This window comes from Oncorhynchus mykiss, chromosome 2, assembly GCF_013265735.2.
Source record: "Oncorhynchus mykiss isolate Arlee chromosome 2, USDA_OmykA_1.1, whole genome shotgun sequence".
NCBI lineage: Eukaryota > Metazoa > Chordata > Actinopteri > Salmoniformes > Salmonidae > Oncorhynchus > Oncorhynchus mykiss.
In genome coordinates, this window is record NC_048566.1 from 28,537,132 (window position 1) to 28,557,133 (window position 20,002).

At 40.3% G+C, this 20,002-nt stretch overlaps 1 protein-coding gene across 3 annotated transcripts in view; it reads left to right on the plus strand.

Moving 5' to 3' along the window:
* Positions 1–401: 401 nt before the first annotated feature.
* LOC110485836 (triple functional domain protein) overlaps positions 402–20,002 on the plus strand; it is a 149,798-nt gene continuing 130,197 nt past the window's right edge. For 2 of the 3 annotated variants that reach the window (XM_021557031.2, XM_021557045.2), the window contains exon 1: positions 404–647. In XM_021557031.2, the coding sequence (XP_021412706.2) occupies positions 578–647 (70 nt within the window). In that variant the 5' untranslated portion in view covers positions 404–577. Of the gene's footprint in view, positions 648–20,002 lie in introns of all 3 variants that reach the window. The other variant, XR_002468004.2, reaches the window with a different exon arrangement.

The window sequence follows — 20,002 nt, forward strand, 5'->3', positions numbered from 1 at the left end:
CCCAGTGTAGGAAGTGTTTTTGTGATAAAAACATGTTATTCCTAGCCTATCTCATAGCTATGTTTTCCTGTTGGCTACCATAGCCTATGAAAGGTATATGTCTATATTATATCATGTCTGGTGGCCAAGTGTAGCCTGGTCCCAGATCTGTTTGTGCTTTTGCCAATTCCATTGTCAATGACAAATCCGTAAGGAGTTGGCAAGAGAGCAGAAACAGACTGGCACCCAGGCTACACCAAGTAGCCTTTATGATTTGGATCCCCTTTCATCCCATTTGTGGCGCACAATGCCTCAATTTCAGGGATATTCCAGCAGGGCCAGAGACCCCATACAAGACCTCCCCTTTATCAACGGACTTCCCCCTCTGCCTCTGTGCTCAGGCTCTGGAGCGCCGCCGATCGGTAATAAGAATTTTCATTCTCGCCAAGATGGAGGTCTCTTGCCTATTGAAGAGAGAAAAGATTGCGTGCGTGTTACAGTAGAATATAATATCAATGGTGTTCCATTTCAATTTTCTCGGAAAATCTAGAGGAAGTCAATTATTTGGAGATTATTTTTCCATATCGGTATTCCAGCCATGAGCTCTGGAGAGGGAATAGATGAGGCTGCTAAAGATGCGGCCGACATAGCGGCGTTTTTCAAGTCCGGTAAGTGAAAGAGGGGCGAGAACCTCCGGTAGCCCACTGTATTGATAATGCCATCTACATTGTTCCCGTATAGATGCTAAACTGATCAACAAATTCAGCCATTGTTGGGTGGATGCGTTAGAGAGATACGATTATTATCCTCCTAACCAGGCTCCCTGTCATCCTCTCTGCTTTTATTCCAATATGAAAACAGAGTGAACCTCAGATTATAGTAAATTACGCACACTTCAATGTAAAAAAACATATGTTTCTTGGGTGGTTTATAATCTAGAAATGAAATGTAATAAATGTTTCCCTATCCCGAGATGTGTGTAGAAAACATATTTCAATTTTTCTGTACCCTGCGTCGTGGCCAATGAACCTTTGGCATTGAGCTGCTTGTTAGTCAGAACCACATCCTATTGATTGTGATAGCCTATCATGTAAACAAACTGTAGTCTATGATGCCGCCCAGGTGAAGAGGCTGCACAACCTATCTGGAACATAACTGAGTTTTAGGCCAGGCCTACGTAGCCTACGGAAACATCTTCCTGTTTACTCTCATACAATGTGTTATGGACTAACCAAGAATAGACTATCACGTTTTTCTATTGCTGTTTAGTTTATTTAGACACCCATTAGTCCATCAGGGCAATAAACAAATCCCTAGAAAATGTATCCTTACAAAATATTCAGATTATTGTGTTATTAGGGTTATTTATATCTAATACCATTGAGTTTATCGCTGGTATACATTCTAATATTTTTTTTCTCTCTAGTCAATTTAATGACCTAACAATGTATTTTTTTTTTTTTTAGCCTAGTAGGCCAAACCTATTCAATCCCAGAAGTGGTCCACACCACACACTGCCATCATTTCCCCCCACATTAATTGGGGTAAGAATGTAATTCTAAAGGAATGAACATTTTGGAAAGTAAAAAAAAGTGCATATAGGTGCCTTGGGAACGTCCTTGGACCATGATGAGACCACCTCAGATGATCCACAGTCAGAGCAGCTGTTCGTTTGCGCTCAGCTGTTTCTGTAGCATCTGGTCTGGTGCATCTTGGTCAAGAAATCTGTTTCCCACCATCCCCATGGATGACACACAGACAGAAGTTTGAGTGGGACAGACAGGGTCAAGCTGAAGTGAAGAAGGGACTGAGTCTATTGGAAAGACGAGTGATATAGCCTAATGATTTATATAATCTATTCTATTCTTTAGTGAATGCATGTTGCATAGCATTGACTTGAGTTTTTAGGTCACTGGAGTATGGAGGTAAAGGAAGTTAAGAAAGAGCTGTCTAAAGACAATGTTAGGAATTGGGTTTGGCGAAGGAATGTCCCAACATTAATGGAGTCAAGGGACCTCGAACTATAGGCTGATGGTCATATCTAACAAGGTAGAAATATATACATCTGCCTATGTTCCTTTCTCCCATAGTTACCACAAATATTTCCTCTCTGTGTCTCTTTAAGACAGCTTGGAATGCTATAATGGATTGTATTATATTGTTGCAGTCTACTGTTGGTATGTGGCCAGTGTTTTCTGCTGTAGCTGTTATAGACCATGTCCTGGGAGTTAACAATAGCAACATGAACCTGAATGATGTGCATGAACAACATTTGCCTGTAAATGGTCTCTGTCTAGATGCTTTGAGGTTTGTGTAGCCCACTATTATTGTTAACTGTAAGGACTAAGCTTGGCTTGCTGTATCGGGGAATTAGGTTGTATTTGGTGCAGTGTTGAAGCTAGTAAGTGTTTTGCATGGTGATGCATTTAGACTTTCAAATTTCACACATATTGTGTAGGTGCTAAACCTGTGAAAGCTAGTTATGATGGTGTAAGAGAGAGGCCAGTGAAACACAGAGCAAACATGACCAATAACTGTGTCCAAGCATACGATAGATAGGAGCAAGGAATATGTTGGCTGAGTCCCAAAAGCTATTCCATGTAGTCCACTACTTTTGACCAGAGCCCTATGCCTTTGAGGTACTATTTAGGGAATAGGGAATATGTTCACTATAATAGAGTGCCATTTGGGATGCAACCATGGATATGTTGTTTGGCCTGTCAGTATCCTACAACACTATTCATCCTGAAGCCACAGGGAAACGGACAGAAAAGGCCACCCCACTTTCTGTAACCTCTCCAGCAGGCTTCCTAATTGCTGCTGCCTTGTAGAGCGTTGAACTCTTGGCACAAAGTTGCTCTTTCTTGTTGAACTGAAACAGATTTCTTTGGTTTGGGGAGCTCTGGGTGCACCCACTATGATGCCCTAGTTAGTCTTGAGTAGGACTTTGGATGTGTCCCAAATGGCACCCTATTCCCTATATAGTGCACTAGTTTTGACCAGGGTATGAATAGCGTGCCTTTTTTGACTCGTATGGCTGTACTAAACGGCCTGGCTGAAGTTGTTATATGTCATTTAAGAAGAGACTGGGCTAATTTTAGTTTTCACCCTTTGAAGAGTATCTAACGCGATGAAATACTAGACAGTCTGTATTGGAAGACGATATGCATCACATAAGTAATAGCTCAATGATTTAGGGAAGTCAACTATCAAAACAGTATTCTTTTCAGTTTATGGAGACATATTTCTGTTTGGAGTTGTTGTGGTAGTCATGGAGATGTTGTGCTAGTCATAGTCGTCTATTATTCCTTGTCCTTATTTTGTGATGAGTTAGACAGATGGACGTTATTATGTCATTCCCACAAACATTTTATACTGAGTCATCCTCTTGTGAGCTAATCAGTGAGATTGTCATAACTTTTAGTCCACTTGACGATGAGGCTCATTACAGCAGCTCAGTAGCATGCATGTCTATGATGTCAGCTCACACAAAGCTTTAGGTCTATGTCCCATGGAATTCAAAACTATTGCACTGTATGCTTATATTCACTCTACACTGAGTGTACAAAATATTAGGAACACCTGCTCATAGACTGACATAGACTGACCAGATGAATCCAGGTGTAGGCTATAATCCCTTATTGATGTCACTTGTTATATCCACTTCAATCAGTGTAGATAAAACGCTTTCAACACCTTGTAGAGTCCATGCCCCGACAAATTTAGTCTGTTCTGAGGGCAAAGGGGAGGGGTGCAACTCAATTTTAGGAATGTGTTCCTAATGTTTTATACACTCAGTGTATATTAACACTATGTATTAGCTATTTACCAAGTTATTACATTGGCACTGAGTGTAGTATACAGAGCTTTGGGAAGGCATAAGGTTGTCTTGGCCTGTTTGATGTGAGTTGACTCTTACAGGGATCATCCTGTCCCTCACTGTACAGTAAGCTGTTGTAATGCAGAGCTGCTCGCTGGCTATTCATAGTGTACAGTGGCATTGCCCATTAGCTTTCAATGACCCAAATCAGGAGGCCATTTTCAGTGGCTTTTTAAGGATTGCAGACTGAATGAATTGTGTAATTGAATTATGCTTATTTTTCTTGCTTTTTAGGAACAAGACGAAAAATGTATGAGGTGTGACTAACTTTTATGACACAGCATCATGCCATGCTTACAAATGAGTACGCTGTAGCTCAATCAGGCACCACTGAGTTCTGATTTACAAGGTAATAATATACTAGTCATCCATCATAACACCAGTGGTATAATGAAACCTATGGTTCCAACAAAGATATAGTGTTTACTATGTCAAAGTACCTTCTATTTCTGTCCTGTATCAAATACCGTAGTCATGCGCCATTTTCCACCACATAGCTGCCTTGCTTTGACCATTTACCATATTACACAGTGGGGTTGTTCTTGTGAGAGGACGGCCGTCACATTGGCAACGGTATAAATCAGGATATTTTCTGTGTACATGATTGTTCCACTATCCAGCTCAGAACAGGCTGAGGTTTACCAATTACTTTCATTTGATTGGATCTTTAGAAAAGCCCTGTCGTGTCTTTGGCTATGCCGGATTAAGCGATATGACATGCTATTCTATAAAATCATTTCTCTGTAATTAATATCGCCTGATTGAGCTAATCAAGTAAATGTAATTAACTAGAGAGTCGGGCACCACCAAATAATATTTATAGAGCTGTTATCTTCCAAATAAACTCGTAAAGTCCTAGTAATATTTTACATCAATAGCAGTCAATATCAATCGCCACCTCAATTCAGTCTCAACTGAAAGTTGTAAATTATTTTATCTGCACGAACCCTGGCTAACAAGTTGAATCAGCAATACAAAATTGGGTTTAATTATTTATTTACTAAATACCTAACTAATCACACAGAATTACACATACACACAATTAATCATAACTTGATTACAAATTACATCATAAAGAAAAACGTCCCTAGCGGGCGGAACAGATATGACAGCTTGTTACACAAAAGAAAAGGGGCTAGGTTTAGTGAAGGAGCGGGAAGACTGGGGGACACAGGGGGAAGCTGTGCTATCGTAAATACAGTATCTTATGTATTCTAAATTACCGCCCATTTGGAAAAGGAAAATGCAACAAATATTTACTCTGAGCTGCGTTTCGGTAGGTTGGTGGTAGATGGAAGGCCGTGTTGCCAATTTGGATACGTTGTAGTAACGTCATTGTGTGGTAGTCGGGATACTCTGTCTGTTCCTTCCTAACTTGCGTTTGCAGCTGTGGTTGCTAACTCAACGGCTAGGAGGTATCACTTCTGTAGTGAATAAGAGTTCAAATTTCATACCATTTGCAACCAAAGCGCACGCTGATGTTGGCTTCGTTCTGTAATTATTATCTGAACCATTCTGACATAGGACTGTCGTCCTACATCCCCAGAACAGGATGTTCTATTGTCGTCAAGGGTGTATATAGGAAGGGAGAGGAGGACTTGTTTGAAAAGTTGTATAGCCCATGTCCCTTCACAGGGCGGGCCACTGATTGAGCAGTGATTGAACTTATGAAAACCCACATCTCACATTTTAGAAGCTAAAATCACATTTCATCCCATCACAAATAATTTAATATTCAAACATTTAAATTGAACAACAATTCCATGTGAATCCGATAACTCTGATGTGTAGACTTTCCACTCTAGAGTTTATGTCATCTGATCATTGATGAGAATGTCTCAGATGACAACTGAACTGACATCATATTCATTAAGTACCACCGCAGATGTTCAATTGTTCGGATTACCAGAATATAGTTCATTTCCCCCCACCCACTGATGTTCCCAGAGGGTGTTAACCAAGGGTTTTGCAAATGTAACCTCAGTAGGGTAGAGAGAGGAAAAAGGGGGGAAGAGGTATTTATGACTGTCATAAACCTTCTCCCCAGGCCAACGTCATGACAGCCCCTTTACTAATTTCTTATGTCCCCATTCCATTTAAACATTACTTGCTTTCTAGTGGTGATATTATGCCATAGAAAGGTCACAGTTATCATCTATTTACCATCAACTGTTGGACATTGAAAATTCTAAATGTCTTTGTCCGTTTAGGAATGAAAAATGAGATTATGACTAGGCCTAATTAGACTGGCCTGTAATGGCCAGTGATGTGAGCCAAATTGTTGTACTGCCTGTGATCCAGCGTTATCACCCGGTGTGATCATGCTTATCGAAGTGGAAACCTAAGTGTTATGTAATAAAATGTCTACTGGTGGCACAAAATCAAACGTCTGACTGCACGGAGATGCTTGGGAATGTGGTCACTACAGGGGACCATGTTGTGGGTGTGTCAGGAGAAGGGGGTATATCTGACCTCCATCATCTAGGATGTGACAATAGTTCATAAAATCTCTCCATTTCTGACCATTTTTTTTGCTCAGTTTTACAGGGTTTCTCACACAGCTGTAACTGTATATGCATTCATAAATCAAGACCTTTCTTGAGTTGGGCTCTGGGATGGTGCAACTGTTGAGAATCTGAGTCTATGGTTGTTGTTGGGGAAAGGGGTTGAGTGTGTATGAGTGTGTGTGTGTGTGTGTGTGTGTGTGTATCCCACAACTGTTGCGAGGGAGTAAAAGATGTTAGGGACAATATAGGATGATTCACAATAATTGTTTGCTAATATAATAATTGCTTGCCTTAATGTAATTTTCGTAATGGCGAGACTGGTGAGAGGTAAAATCAATTGCATAAATTGCCTACATTACTACAAATATGAATAGCTAATTATGGAAAATAAGATAAACAGGATTTTTAAAGTATATATATACAGTGGGGAGAACAAGTATTTGATACACTGCCGATTTTGCAGGTTTTCCTACTTACAAAGCATGTAGAGGTCTGTATTTTTTTTATCATAGGTACACTTCAACTGTGAGAGAGAATCTAAAACAAAAATCTAGAAAATCACATTGTATGATTTTTAAGTAATTCATTTGCATTTTATTGCAGGACATAAGTATTTGATACATCAGAAAAGCAGAACTTAATATTTGGTACAGAAACCTTTGTTTGCAATTACAGAGATCATACGTTTCCTGTAGTTCTTGACCAGGTTTGCACACATTGCAGCAGGGATTTTGGCCCACTCCTCCATACAGACCTTCTCCAGATCCTTCAGGTTTCGGGGCTGTCGCTGGGTAATACGGACTTTCAACTCCCTCCAAAGATTTTCTATTGGTTTCAGGTCTGGAGACTGGCTAGGCCACTCCAGGACCTTGAGATGCTTCTCACTCCTTAGTTGCCCTGGCTGTGTGTTTCGGGTCGTTGTCATGCTGGAAGACCCAGCCACGACCCATCTTCAATGCTCTTACTGAGGGAAGGTGGTTGTTGGGCAAGATCTTGCGATACACGGCCCCATCCATCCTCCCCTCAATACGGTGCAGTCATCCTGTCCCCTTTGCAGAAAAGCATCCCCAAAGAATGATGTTTCCACCTCCATGCTTCACGGTTCGGATGGTGTTATTGGGGTTGTACTCATCCTTCTTCTTCCTCCAAACACGGCGAGTGGAGTTTAGACCAAAAATCTCTATTTTGTCTCATCAGACCACATGACTTTCTCCCTTTCCTCCTCTGGATCATCCAGATGGTCATTGGCAAACTTCAGACGGGCCTGGACATGCGCTGGCTTGAGCAGGGGGACCTTGCGTGCGCTGCAGGATTTTAATCCATGACGGCGTAATGTGTTACTAATGGTTTTCTTTGAAACTGTGGTCCCAGCTCTCTTCAGGTCATTGACCAGGTCCTGCCGTGTAGTTCTGGGCTGATCCCTCACCTTCCTCATGATCATTGATGCCCTACGAGGTGAGATCTTGCATGGAGCCCCAGACCGAGGGTGATTGACTGTCATCTTGAACTTCCATTTTCTAATAATTGCGCCAACAGTTGTTGACTTCTTACCAAGCTGCTTGCCTATTGTACTGTAGCCCATCCCAGCCTTGTGCAGGTCTACAATTTTTACACAGTGCTCACTTTACACAGTGCTCTGGTCTTGGTCATTGTGGAGAGGTTGGAGTCTGTTTGATTGAGTGTGTGGACAGGTGTCTTTTATACAGGTAACGAGTTCAAACAGGTGCAGTTAATACAGGTAATGAGTGGAGAACAGGAGGGCTTCTTAAAGAAAAACTAACAGGTCTGTGAGAGCCGGAATTCTTACTGGTTGGTAGGTGATCAAATACTTATGTCATGCAATAAAATGCAAATTAATTGTTTTAGATTCCGTCTCTCACAGATGAAGTGTACCTATGATAAAAATTACAGACCTCTACATGCTTTCTAAGTAGGAAAACCTGCAAAATCGGCAGTGTATCAAATACTTGTTCTCCCCACTGTATAATGGCTATATATAATACAAATCGAGGTGAGGGGTATGGAAATGCATTTGGCGGTTGATCTGCTTCTCTTCTGTGGGTGACTCAATCACACTCAATCATCATGTTTCTTTTTAATAGTACGTTTACAAACATATATTTTGATAAATAGAATTGAAACTTGTGTCTCATTATGTGGGGAAATATGTATAGCCAGTTATAATTGTAATGGCTTTGCAGATAATAAGAAAAGACGATCAGTATTTACCTGGCTAAAAGAGAAGGAATATAATATCTATTGTTTCCAGGAAACCCATTCAACAATTTTATATGAAGTTTTGTGGGAAAAGGACTGGGGGGGGGGGGAAATATATTTCTCCCATGGGCAAAGAAATTCAAAAGGGGTGATGAAATTAATTAACAGTAATTTTGATCCAAATGTGCAAATTGTCCTAACAGATCATCAAGGTAGAAGGATTATTTTAAATATGTTATTGGACAATAAACAGAAATGGCTTATTAACCTATACGGTCCAAGTAATGATGAGCCAAGCTTCTTTGAAAATATATATAAGAATTTATCAACTCTACAAGCAACACTAGACTCTATTATTATGGTGGGAGATTTTAATACGGTCTTAAATACCTCTATGGACCGGAAAGGAAATCACAGTACAAACTATCACCCTCAGGCACTTAAGAAAATCATGAATGTCATGGATATATTGGAATTAGTGGATATATGGAGGCTTAAATACCCTGACCTAGTGAGATATATATGGCGGAGACTTAATCAAGCAAGTCGTAATTAATTACTTTCTTATGTCATCCTCTATGGCATCAAAAGTTTAAAAGGTGTTGATAGGGGACAGAATCCGGTCGGATCATCACATAATTGCTATATATATATTACTCTTACACAATTTCCACGTGGGCGAGGATATTGGAAATTTAATCAAAGCCTACTGGACGATAACTTGTTTATACAGTGCCTTGCAAAAGTATTCACCCCCCTTGGGATTTTTCCTATTTTGTTGCATTACAACCTGTCATTTAAATTGATTTTTATTTGGATTTCTTGTAATGGACATACACAAAATAGTCAAAATAGGTGAAGTGATGTGTTCATATGTATTCACATCCCTTTGCTATGAAGCCCCTAAATAAGATCTGGTGCACCCAACTACCTTCAAAAGTCACATAATTAGTTAAATAACGCCCACCTGTGTGCAATCTAAGTGTCACATGATCTCAGTATATATACACACACCTGTTCTGAAAGGCCCCAGAGTCTGCACCACCACTAAGTAAGGGGCACCACCAAGCAAGCGGCACTATGAAGACCAAGGTCAGGAACAGGGACAAAGTTGTGGAGAAATACAGATTAGGGTTGTGTTATAAAAAAATATCAGAAACTTTGAACATCCCACAGAGCACCATTAAATCCATTATTAAAAAATTGAAAGAATATGGCACCACAACAAACCTGCCAAGAGAGGGCCGCCCACCAAAACCCACGGACCAGGCAAGGTGAGAATTAATCAGAGAGGCATCAAAGATAACCCCGAAAAAGCTGCAAAGCTCCACAGCGGAGATTGGAGTATCTGTCCATAGGAACACTTTAAGCCGTACACTCCACAGAGCTGGGCTTTACAGAAGAGTGGCCAGGAAAAATTGAATGCTTAAAGAAAAAAAACAAGCAAACACAATTGGTGTTTGCCAAAAGGCACGTGGGAGACTCCCCGAACCAATGGAAGAAGGTACTCTGGTCAGATGAGACTAAAATTGAGCTTTTTGGCCATCAAGGAAAATGCTATGTTTGGCGCAAACCCAACACCTCTCAACACACAGAGAATAACATCCCCACAGTGAAGCATGGTGGTGGCAGCATCATGCTGTGGGGATGTTTTCATCAGCAGGGACTGGGAAACTGGTCAGAATTGAAGGAATGATGGATGGTGCTATATACAGGGAAGTTCTTGAGGGAAACCTGTTTCAGTCTTCCAGAGATTTGAGACTGGGTTGGAGGTTCACCTTCCAGCAGGACAATGACCCTAAGCATACTGCTAAAGCAACACTCGAGTGGTTTAAGAGGAAACATTTAAATGTCTTGGAATGGCCTAGTCGAAGCCCAGACTTCAATCCAATTGAGAATTTGTGGTATGACTTAAAGATTGCTGTACACCAGCGGAACCCATCCAATTTGAAGGAGCAGGAGCAGTTTTGACTTGAAGAATGGGCAAAAATCCCAGTGGCTAGATGTGCCAAGCTTATAGAGACATACCCCAAGAGACTTGCAGCTGTAATTGCTGCAAAAGGTGGCTCTACAAAGTACTGACTTTGGGGGGGGGGGGGGGGGGTGAATAGTTATGCATGCTCAAGTTCTCATTTGTTGGTCTTATTTCTTGTTTGTTTCACAATAAAAAATATTTTTCATCTTCAAAGTGGTAGGCATGTTGTGTAAATCAAATAATACAAAAACCCCCCAAAAATAAATTTTAATTCCAGGTTGTAAGGCAACAAAATAGGTAAAATGCCAAGGGTTGGGTGAATACTGTCGCAAGCCACTGTAACTAGGTCAGAAGAATTTATAACTTACTTTTTCCGATGTAACATTGGTACAGCAGATCCCCTTATTGTATGGGACACTTTTAAATGTGCCCTTAGAGAACATGCAATTCAGTACTCATCTATAAAACAAAAGCAATCTAGATCAAAAGAGTATATATTAACAAAGGAAATTGAAGGACTAACAGTACAGTTAGATAGCAATAAAAACTGTAACAGATGCACAGAATAAGATAGAGGAAAAACAAAAAGAAATGGAAGAACTTATTCAAGAAAGATCCAATGTAAAAAATATTTTTTTTTAAAGCAAACTGGATGGAATATGGGGAAAAAATGCACCAAATTATTTTTCAATCTTCAACATTGAAGTGGTACAATTTTTTTTTATTGAAACTTGTTACAAGTGGAGTCACGCATGATTCACCGAAATATATTTTGAAAGAGGAAGTAAAGTACTTTAAGAATATGTTTTCGTTTCAGTCTCCTCCATCTCCACTAACTATAGCTAATTGTATGGATTTGTTCCTATTAATAATGTAAAATGAACATTTGTACAGAAAGACTCGTGTGAAAGCCAAATTACAGAGGATGAATTTATTGATACAATTAAAAACTTTAAGGCTGGGAAAACTCCAGGGCTGGATGGCATACCAGTGGAAGTATACAAAACATTTTTTGATATACTCAGAGGAGCATTATTAGCATGTTTTAACCACTCCTATGTAAACAGTAGATTATCGGACACGCAACAAGAAGGTCTGATTTCATTACTGAAACAGGATCTAAGTGGTATATAATAATAATAATCTTACACTTCAGTGTTGTGATGCAAATATTCTAGCTAATTGCTTGGGACATAGAATTAAAAAGGTATTGTCAGATATTATTCAGCCTAATCATACACATTTTCTACACGGACGATACATTGAAGATAATATAAGACAAGCACTGGAAACAATAGAATACTATGAAATATCGGGGAAACCAGACCTGGTTTTCATAGCAATTTTTTAAAAGGCTTTTGATAAAGTACGAATGAAGTTTATATATAAATGCCTAGAATATTTCAATTTTTGAGAATCTCTTATAAATTGGGTGTCACGGCCGTCGAAAGAACTAGACCAAAGCGCAGCGTGGTGAGCGTACATATTCCTTTTATTTAGGATGATGCCGACAAAAACAGTACAAAACAACCGTGAAGCTTAAGGGCTATGTGCCACAAACAAAGTTTACTTCCCACAAAACAGGTGGGAAAAAGGGCTGTCTAAGTATGGTTCCCAATCAGAGACAACGATAGACAGCTGTCCCTGATTGAGAACCATACCCGGCCAAAACATAGAAATACAAAATCATAGAAAAACAAAATATAGAATGCCCACCCCACATCACACCCTGACCTAACCAAATAGAGCAATAAAACAGCTCTCTAAGGTCAGGGCGTGACAATGGGTTAAAGTTATGTATAGTAACCCTAGGTGTAAAATAGTAAAATAATGGCTACATCTCAGAAAGTTTTAAACTGTCAAGAGGAGTAAAACAAGGTTGTCCACTATCGACATATCTATTAGTGCCATCGAAATGTTAGCTGTTAAAATTAGATCAAACAATAATATTAAGTGTTTAGAAATCCGTGGCTTAAAAACAAAGATGCCATTGTAAACTGATGTTTCATGTTTGCTTTTGAAACTACAATTAGAATCCCTCCACATTTTCATAGAGGATCTAGATACTTTTGTTAACCTCCCTGGATTAAAACCAAATTAAGATAAGTGTACTTACTATATTATGTATTGGATCACCAAAAAATGTAACTTTTACATTACCGTGTAGTTTACCAATACAATGGTCTGACGGAGATGTGGACTTACTCGATATACAAATCCCGAAAGAAAGAAATGATCTCACTCCAATGCATTTTTATAGAAATTTAGCAAAATAGATAATATCTTGCTACCATGGAAAGGAAAATACCTGTCTATTTACCTGCCTTTTCCCTTTATTCAGATTACAACTGTTCACTTTTGGTTATTTGAAAATGAAATAATCTCCAAAATATCTGTATTTTTTTAATAAGCCTTAGAAAGTTGGTTGCAATTTCAGTTCAATCCACCTGAAACAAAGAATACAAATAATAACAGAACAAATAATACAACAAACATTGTGGTTAAACTCAAATATACACATTTATTAAAAAAAAAAAAAAAAAAAAATTGATAAAATGTTTGACAAGGGTATAATTTTTGTAAATGGTATCATAAATAGGACTGGTGGAGTTATGTCACACATGCAGCTAACACAGACATATGGAAATGTCTGCTCTACCCAAAATTACAACCAACTAATTGCAGCATTAACACAAAAATGGAAGAAGCAAGTAGAAGGGGGAGAAAAGTAAGAAACTTGTCTGTCGGCCCTGCATTTAAGACCATAAATGGTTTAAAAATAATTGTGATAAATAAAAAGATATACCAATTTCATTTAAGGGCCAAACAATTGACAGCTGTGCCATATACAGTGCCTTGCGAAAGTATTCGGCCCCCTTGAACTTTGCGACCTTTTGCCACATTTCAGGCTTCAAACATAAAGATATAAAACTGTATTTTTTTGTGAAGAATCAACAACAAGTGGGACACAATCATGAAGTGGAACGACATTTATTGGATATTTCAAACTTTTTTAACAAATCAAAAACTGAAAAATTGGGCGTGCAAAATTATTCAGCCCCTTTACTTTCAGTGCAGCAAACTCTCTCCAGAAGTTCAGTGAGGATCTCTGAATGATCCAATGTTGACCTAAATGACTAATGATGATAAATACAATCCATCTGTGTGTAATCAAGTCTCCGTATAAATGCACCTGCACTGTGATAGTCTCAGAGGTTCGTTAAAAGTGCAGAGAGCATCATGAAGAACAAGGAACACACCAGGCAGGTCCGAGATACTGTTGTGAAGAAGTTTAAAGCCAGATTTGGATACAAAAATATTTCCCAAGCTTTAAACATCCCAAGGAGCACTGTGCAAGCGATAATATTGAAATGGAAGGAGTATCAGTAAATCTGCCAAGACCTGGCCGTCCCTCTAAACTTTCAGCTCATACAAGGAAATCAAATCAAATCAAATCAAATTTTATTTGTCACATACACATGGTTAGCAGATGTTAATGCGAGTGTAGCGAAATGCTTGTGCTTCTAGTTCCGACAATGCAGTAATAACCAACAAGTAATCTAACTAACAATTCCAAAACTACTGTCTTGTACACAGTGTAAGGGGATAAAGAATATGTACATAAGGATATATGAATGAGTGATGGTACAGGGCAGCATAGGCAAGATACAGTAGATGGTATCGAGTACAGTATGTACAAATGAGATGAGTATGTAAACAAAGTGGCATAGTTTAAAGTGGCTAGTGATACATGTATTACATAAGGATACAGTCGATGATATAGAGTACAGTATATACGTATGCATATGAGATGAATAATGTAGGGTAAGTAACATTATATAAGGTAGCATTGTTTAAAGTGGCTAGTGATATATTTACATCATTTCCCATCAATTCCCATTATTAAAGTGGCTGGAGTTGAGTCAGTGTCAGTGTGTTGGCAGCAGCCACTCAATGTTAGTGGTGGCTGTTTAACAGTCTGATGGCCTTGAGATAGAAGCTTTTTTTCAGTCTCTCGGTCCCAGCTTTGATGCACCTGTACTGACCTCGCCTTCTGGATGATAGCGGGGTGAACAGGCAGTGGCTCGGGTGGTTGATGTCCTTGATGATCTTTATGGCCTTCCTGTGACATCGGGTGGTGTAGGTGTCCTGGAGGGCAGGTAGTTTGACCCCGGTGATGCGTTGTGCAGACCTCACCACCCTCTGGAGAGCCTTACGGTTGAGGGCGGAGCAGTTGCCGTACCAGGCGGTGATACAGCCCGCCAGGATGCTCTCGATTGTGCATCTGTAGAAGTTTGTGAGTGCTTTTGGTGACAAGCCAAATTTCTTCAGCCTCCTGAGGTTGAAGAGGCGCTGCTGCGCCTTCTTCACAATGCTGTCTGTGTGAGTGGACCAATTCAGTTTGTCTGTGATGTGTATGCCGAGGAACTTAAAACTTGCTACCCTCTCCACTACTGTTCCATCGATGTGGATAGGGGGGTGTTCCCTCTGCTGTTTCCTGAAGTCCACAATCATCTCCTTAGTTTTGTTGACGTTGAGTGTGAGGTTATTTTCCTGACACCACACTCCGAGGGCCCTCACCTCCTCCCTGTAGGCCGTCTCGTCGTTGTTGGTAATCAAGCCTACCACTGTTGTGTCGTCCGCAAACTTGATGATTGAGTTGGAGGCGTGCGTGGCCACGCAGTCGTGGGTGAACAGGGAGTACAGGAGAGGGCTCAGAACGCACCCTTGTGGGGCCCCAGTGTTGAGGATCAGCGGGGAGGAGATGTTGTTGCCTACCCTCACCACCTGGGGGCGGCCCGTCAGGAAGTCCAGTACCCAGTTGCACAGGGCGGGGTCGAGACCCAGGGTCTCGAGCTTGATGACGAGCTTGGAGGGTACTATGGTGTTGAATGCCGAGCTGTAGTCAATGAACAGCATTCTCACATAGGTATTCCTCTTGTCCAGATGGGTTAGGGCAGTGTGCAGTGTGGTTGAGATTGCATCGTCTGTGGACCTATTTGGGCGGTAAGCAAATTGGAGTGGGTCTAGGGTGTCAGGTAGGGTGGAGGTGATATGGTCCTTGACTAGTCTCTCAAAGCACTTCATGATGACGGAAGTGAGTGCTACGGGGCGGTAGTCGTTTAGCTCAGTTACCTTAGCTTTCTTGGGAACAGGAACAATGGTGGCCCTCTTGAAGCATGTGGGAACAGCAGACTGGTATAGGGATTGATTGAATATGTCCGTAAACACACCGGCCAGCTGGTCTGCGCATGCTCTGAGGGCGCGGCTGGGGATGCCGTCTGGGCCTGCAGCCTTGCGAGGGTTAACACGTTTAAATCTGATCAGAAGACTGATCAGAGATGCAGCCAAGAGGCCCATGATCACTCTGGATGAACTGCAGAGATCTACAGCTGAGGTGGGAGACTCTGTCCATAGGACAACAATCAGTTGTATATTGCACAAATCTGGCCTTTATGGAAGAGTGGCAAGAAGAAAGCCATTTCTTAAAGATATCCATAAAAAGTGTCGTTTAAAGTTTGCCACAAGCCACCTGGGAGACACACCAAACATGTGGAAGAAGGTGCTCTGGTCAGATGAAACCAAAATTGAACTTTTTGGCAACAATGCAAAACGTTATGTTTGGCGTAAAAGCAGCACAGCTCATCACCCTGAACACACCATCCCCACTGTCAAACATGGTGGTGGCAGCATCATGGTTTGGGCCTGCTTTTCTTCAGCAGGGACAGGGAAGATGGTTAAAATTGATGGGAAGATGGATGGAGCCAAATACAGGAACATTCTGGAAGAAAACCTGATGGAGTCTGCAAAAGACCTGAGACTGGGACGGAGATTTGTCTTCCAACAAGATAATGATCCAAAACATAAAGCAAAATCTACAATGGAATGGTTCAAAAATAAACATATCCAGGTGCTAGAATGGCCAAGTCAAAGTCCAGACCTGAATCCAATCGAGAATCTGTGGAAAGAACTGAAAACTGCTGTTCACAAATGCTCTCCATCCAACCTCACTGAGCTCGAGCTGTTTTGCAAGGAGGAATGGGAAAAAATTTCAGTCTCTCGATGTGCAAACCTGATAGAGACATACCCCAAGCGACTTACAGCTGTAATCGCAGCAAAAGGTGGCGCTACAAAGTATTAACTTAAGGGGGCTGAATAATTTTGCACGCCCAATTTTTCAGTTTTTGATTTGTTAAAAAAGTTTGAAATATCCAATAAATGTCGTTCCACTTCATGATTGTGTCCCACTTGTTGTTGATTCTTCACAAAAAATACAGTTTTATATCTTTATGTTTGAAGCCTGAAATGTGGCAAAAGGTCGCAAAGTTCAAGGGGGCCGAATACTTTCGCAAGGCACTGTAAATTGCAAAATAGTTGGGAAGAGATTTTCGATGTACCGATTCCATGGCACATGGTTTATGAATTGACACGCAAAACAACTGCGAATTCATAACTTCACATTTTTCATTTTAAATGATTATACATTTTTTTGCAACCAATAGAATGTTATATATACATACAGTGGGGCAAAAAAGTATTTAGTCAGCCACCAATTGTGCAAGTTCTCCCACTTAAAAAGATGAGAGAGGCCTGTAATTTTCATCATAGGTACACTTCAACTATGACAGACAAAATGGGGGAAAAAAATCCAGAAAATCACATTGTAGGATTTTTAATGAATTTATTTGCAAATTATGGTGGAAAATAAGTATTTGGTCACCTACAAACAAGCAAGATTTCTGTCTCTCACAGACCTGTAACAACTTCTTTAAGAGGCTCCTCTGTCCTCCACTCGTTACCTGTACTAATGGCACCTGTTTGAACTTGTTATCAGTATAAAAGACACCTGTCCACAACCTCAAACAGTCGCACTCCAAACTCCACTATGGCCAAGACCAAAGAGCTGTCAAAGGACACCAAAAACAAAATTGTAGACCTGCACCAGGCTGGGAAGACTGAATCTGCAATAGGTAAGCAGCTTGGTTTGAAGAAATCAACTGTGGGAGCAATTATTAGGAAATGGAAGACATACAAGATCACTGATAATCTCCCTCGATCTGGGGCTCCACGCAAGATCTCACCCCGTGGGGTCAAAATGATCACAAGAACGGTGAGCAAAAATCCCAGAACCACACGGGGGGACCTAGTGAATGACCTGCAGAGAGCTGGGACCAAAGTAACAAAGCCTACCATCAGTAACACACTATACCGCCAGGGACTCAAATCCTGCAGTGCCAGACGTGTCCCCCTGCTTAAGCCAGTACATGTCCAGGCCCGTCTGAAGTTTGCTAGAGAGCATTTGGATGATCCAGAAGAAAATTGGGAGAATGTCATATGGTCAGATGAAACCAAAATATAACTTTTTGGTAAAAACTCAACTCGTCGTGTTTGGAGGACAAAGAATGCTGAGTTGCATCCAAAGAACACCATACCTACTGTGAAGCATGGGGGTGGAAACATCATGCTTTGGGGCTGTTTTTCTGCAAAGGGACCAGGACGACTGATCCGTGTAAAGGAAAGAATGAATGGGGCCATGTATCGTGAGATTTTGAGTGAATACCTCCTTCCATCAGCAAGGGCATTGAAGATGAAATGTGGCTGGGTCTTTCAGCATGACAATGATCCCAAACACACCGCCCGGGCAACGAAGGAGTGGCTTCGTAAGAAGCATTTCAAGGTCCTGGAGTGGCCTAGCCAGTCTCCAGATCTCAACCCCATAGAACATTTTTGGAGGGAGTTGAAAGTCCATGTTGCCCAGCAACAGCCCCAAAACATCACTGCTCTAGAGGAGATCTGCATGGAGGAATGGGCCAAAATACCAGCAACAGTGTGTGAAAACCTTGAAGACTTACAGAAAACATTTGACCTCTGTCATTGCCAACAAAGGGTATATAACAAAGTATTGAGATAAACTTTTGTTATTGACCAAATACTTATTTTCCACCATAATTTGCAAATACATTCATTAAAAATCCTACAATGTGATTTTCTGGATTTTTTTTCTCATTTTGTCTGTCATAGTTGAAGTGTACCTATGATGAAAATTACAGGCCTCTCATCTTTTTAAGTGGGAGAACTTGCACAATTGGTGGCTGACTAAATACTTTTTTGCCCCACTGTATATATGGGGGATACAATCTTCCCAGCTCTGCAGATTCTGATGCGAGAAGGCAGAGTCATTAGATCATTTATTTTGGTACTGTCAATATGTAGCTTGTTTTTGGTCACAGGTCCAGGAATGGCTGAAGAATTGCAACATTTACCTAGAACTAAAGCTGTAGATAGTAACACTGGGTGATTTGAAAAGTCATAGTCAATCAATCAATAATATAATAATTATTTTAGCAAAAATGTTTCTTTAATTTACAATCTGTAGACGCTATAAGAATAGAAAGGTTCAGTACTTTTGTGAAGCATCACAGCACAGTTGAAAAATATATGGCAAATAGAAATCCAAAATGGATGGTGTTAAGAGATAGATGGGAGGGGTTGAATGGAGCTGAAGGGTGGGACTAATGTAAAACATACGGGGTCTGTAAAATGTATATAGGTTCAGAATTTTTTGAAATAGCAGTTACAAATAGAAATCAAACTGGATGGACATTAGAAATAGAGGGCGGACTAAAAACAAACAAAATATAACTATTGTAAAATACGTAGATTGTGTATAGTATGTATAAACTGAAGGTAGAAGCCTAAGTGTTATTGTTCATTGGTTTTCTCCAATTGGGGGAGAGATGGTAGGGTTTGCGGGGAATAATAAAGGTATATTAAAATAAAAATAGTGTGTATGTGTATATATGTATATACGTATGCAAATAAATAAATAATACATAAAAGTAAAAAATGTCTTATGTCCCCATTCCATTTAAACATTACTTGCTTTCTAGTGGTGATATTATGCCATAGAAAGGTCACAGTTATCATCTATTTACCATCAACTGTTGGACATTGAAAATTTGAAATGTCTTTGTCCGTTTAGGAATGAAAAATTAGATTATGACTAGGCCTAATTAGACTGGCCTGTAATGGCCAGTAATGTGAGCCAAATTGTTGTACTGCCTGTAATCCAGCGTTATCACCCAGTGTGATCATGCTTATCGAAGTGGAAACCCAAGTGTTATGTAATAAAATGTCTACTGGCTGCTGCTGAGAAACAGACTTGACCCAACTAAAGTCTTCTTAGCTGTGTCACAATAATGGTGTAGTGTAGTAGGGATCAGATGCTCCAGAATCAATTCACATCATGAGAGAGGGAGAAGGGGAGAGAGGGGGAGAGAGAGAGAGGGAGCGAGAGAGAGAAAGAGAGCGAACAAAAAGAAGGACAGAATAACCACCTCTGCAAATGATAGAGTAGTGAAGGCTAAAGTCAGGGTGGAGTAGGGCATCATGGCTTGCTTTTATACATATTCTACAGTCAGAAAGAATCCTCTTGCGTTCTAT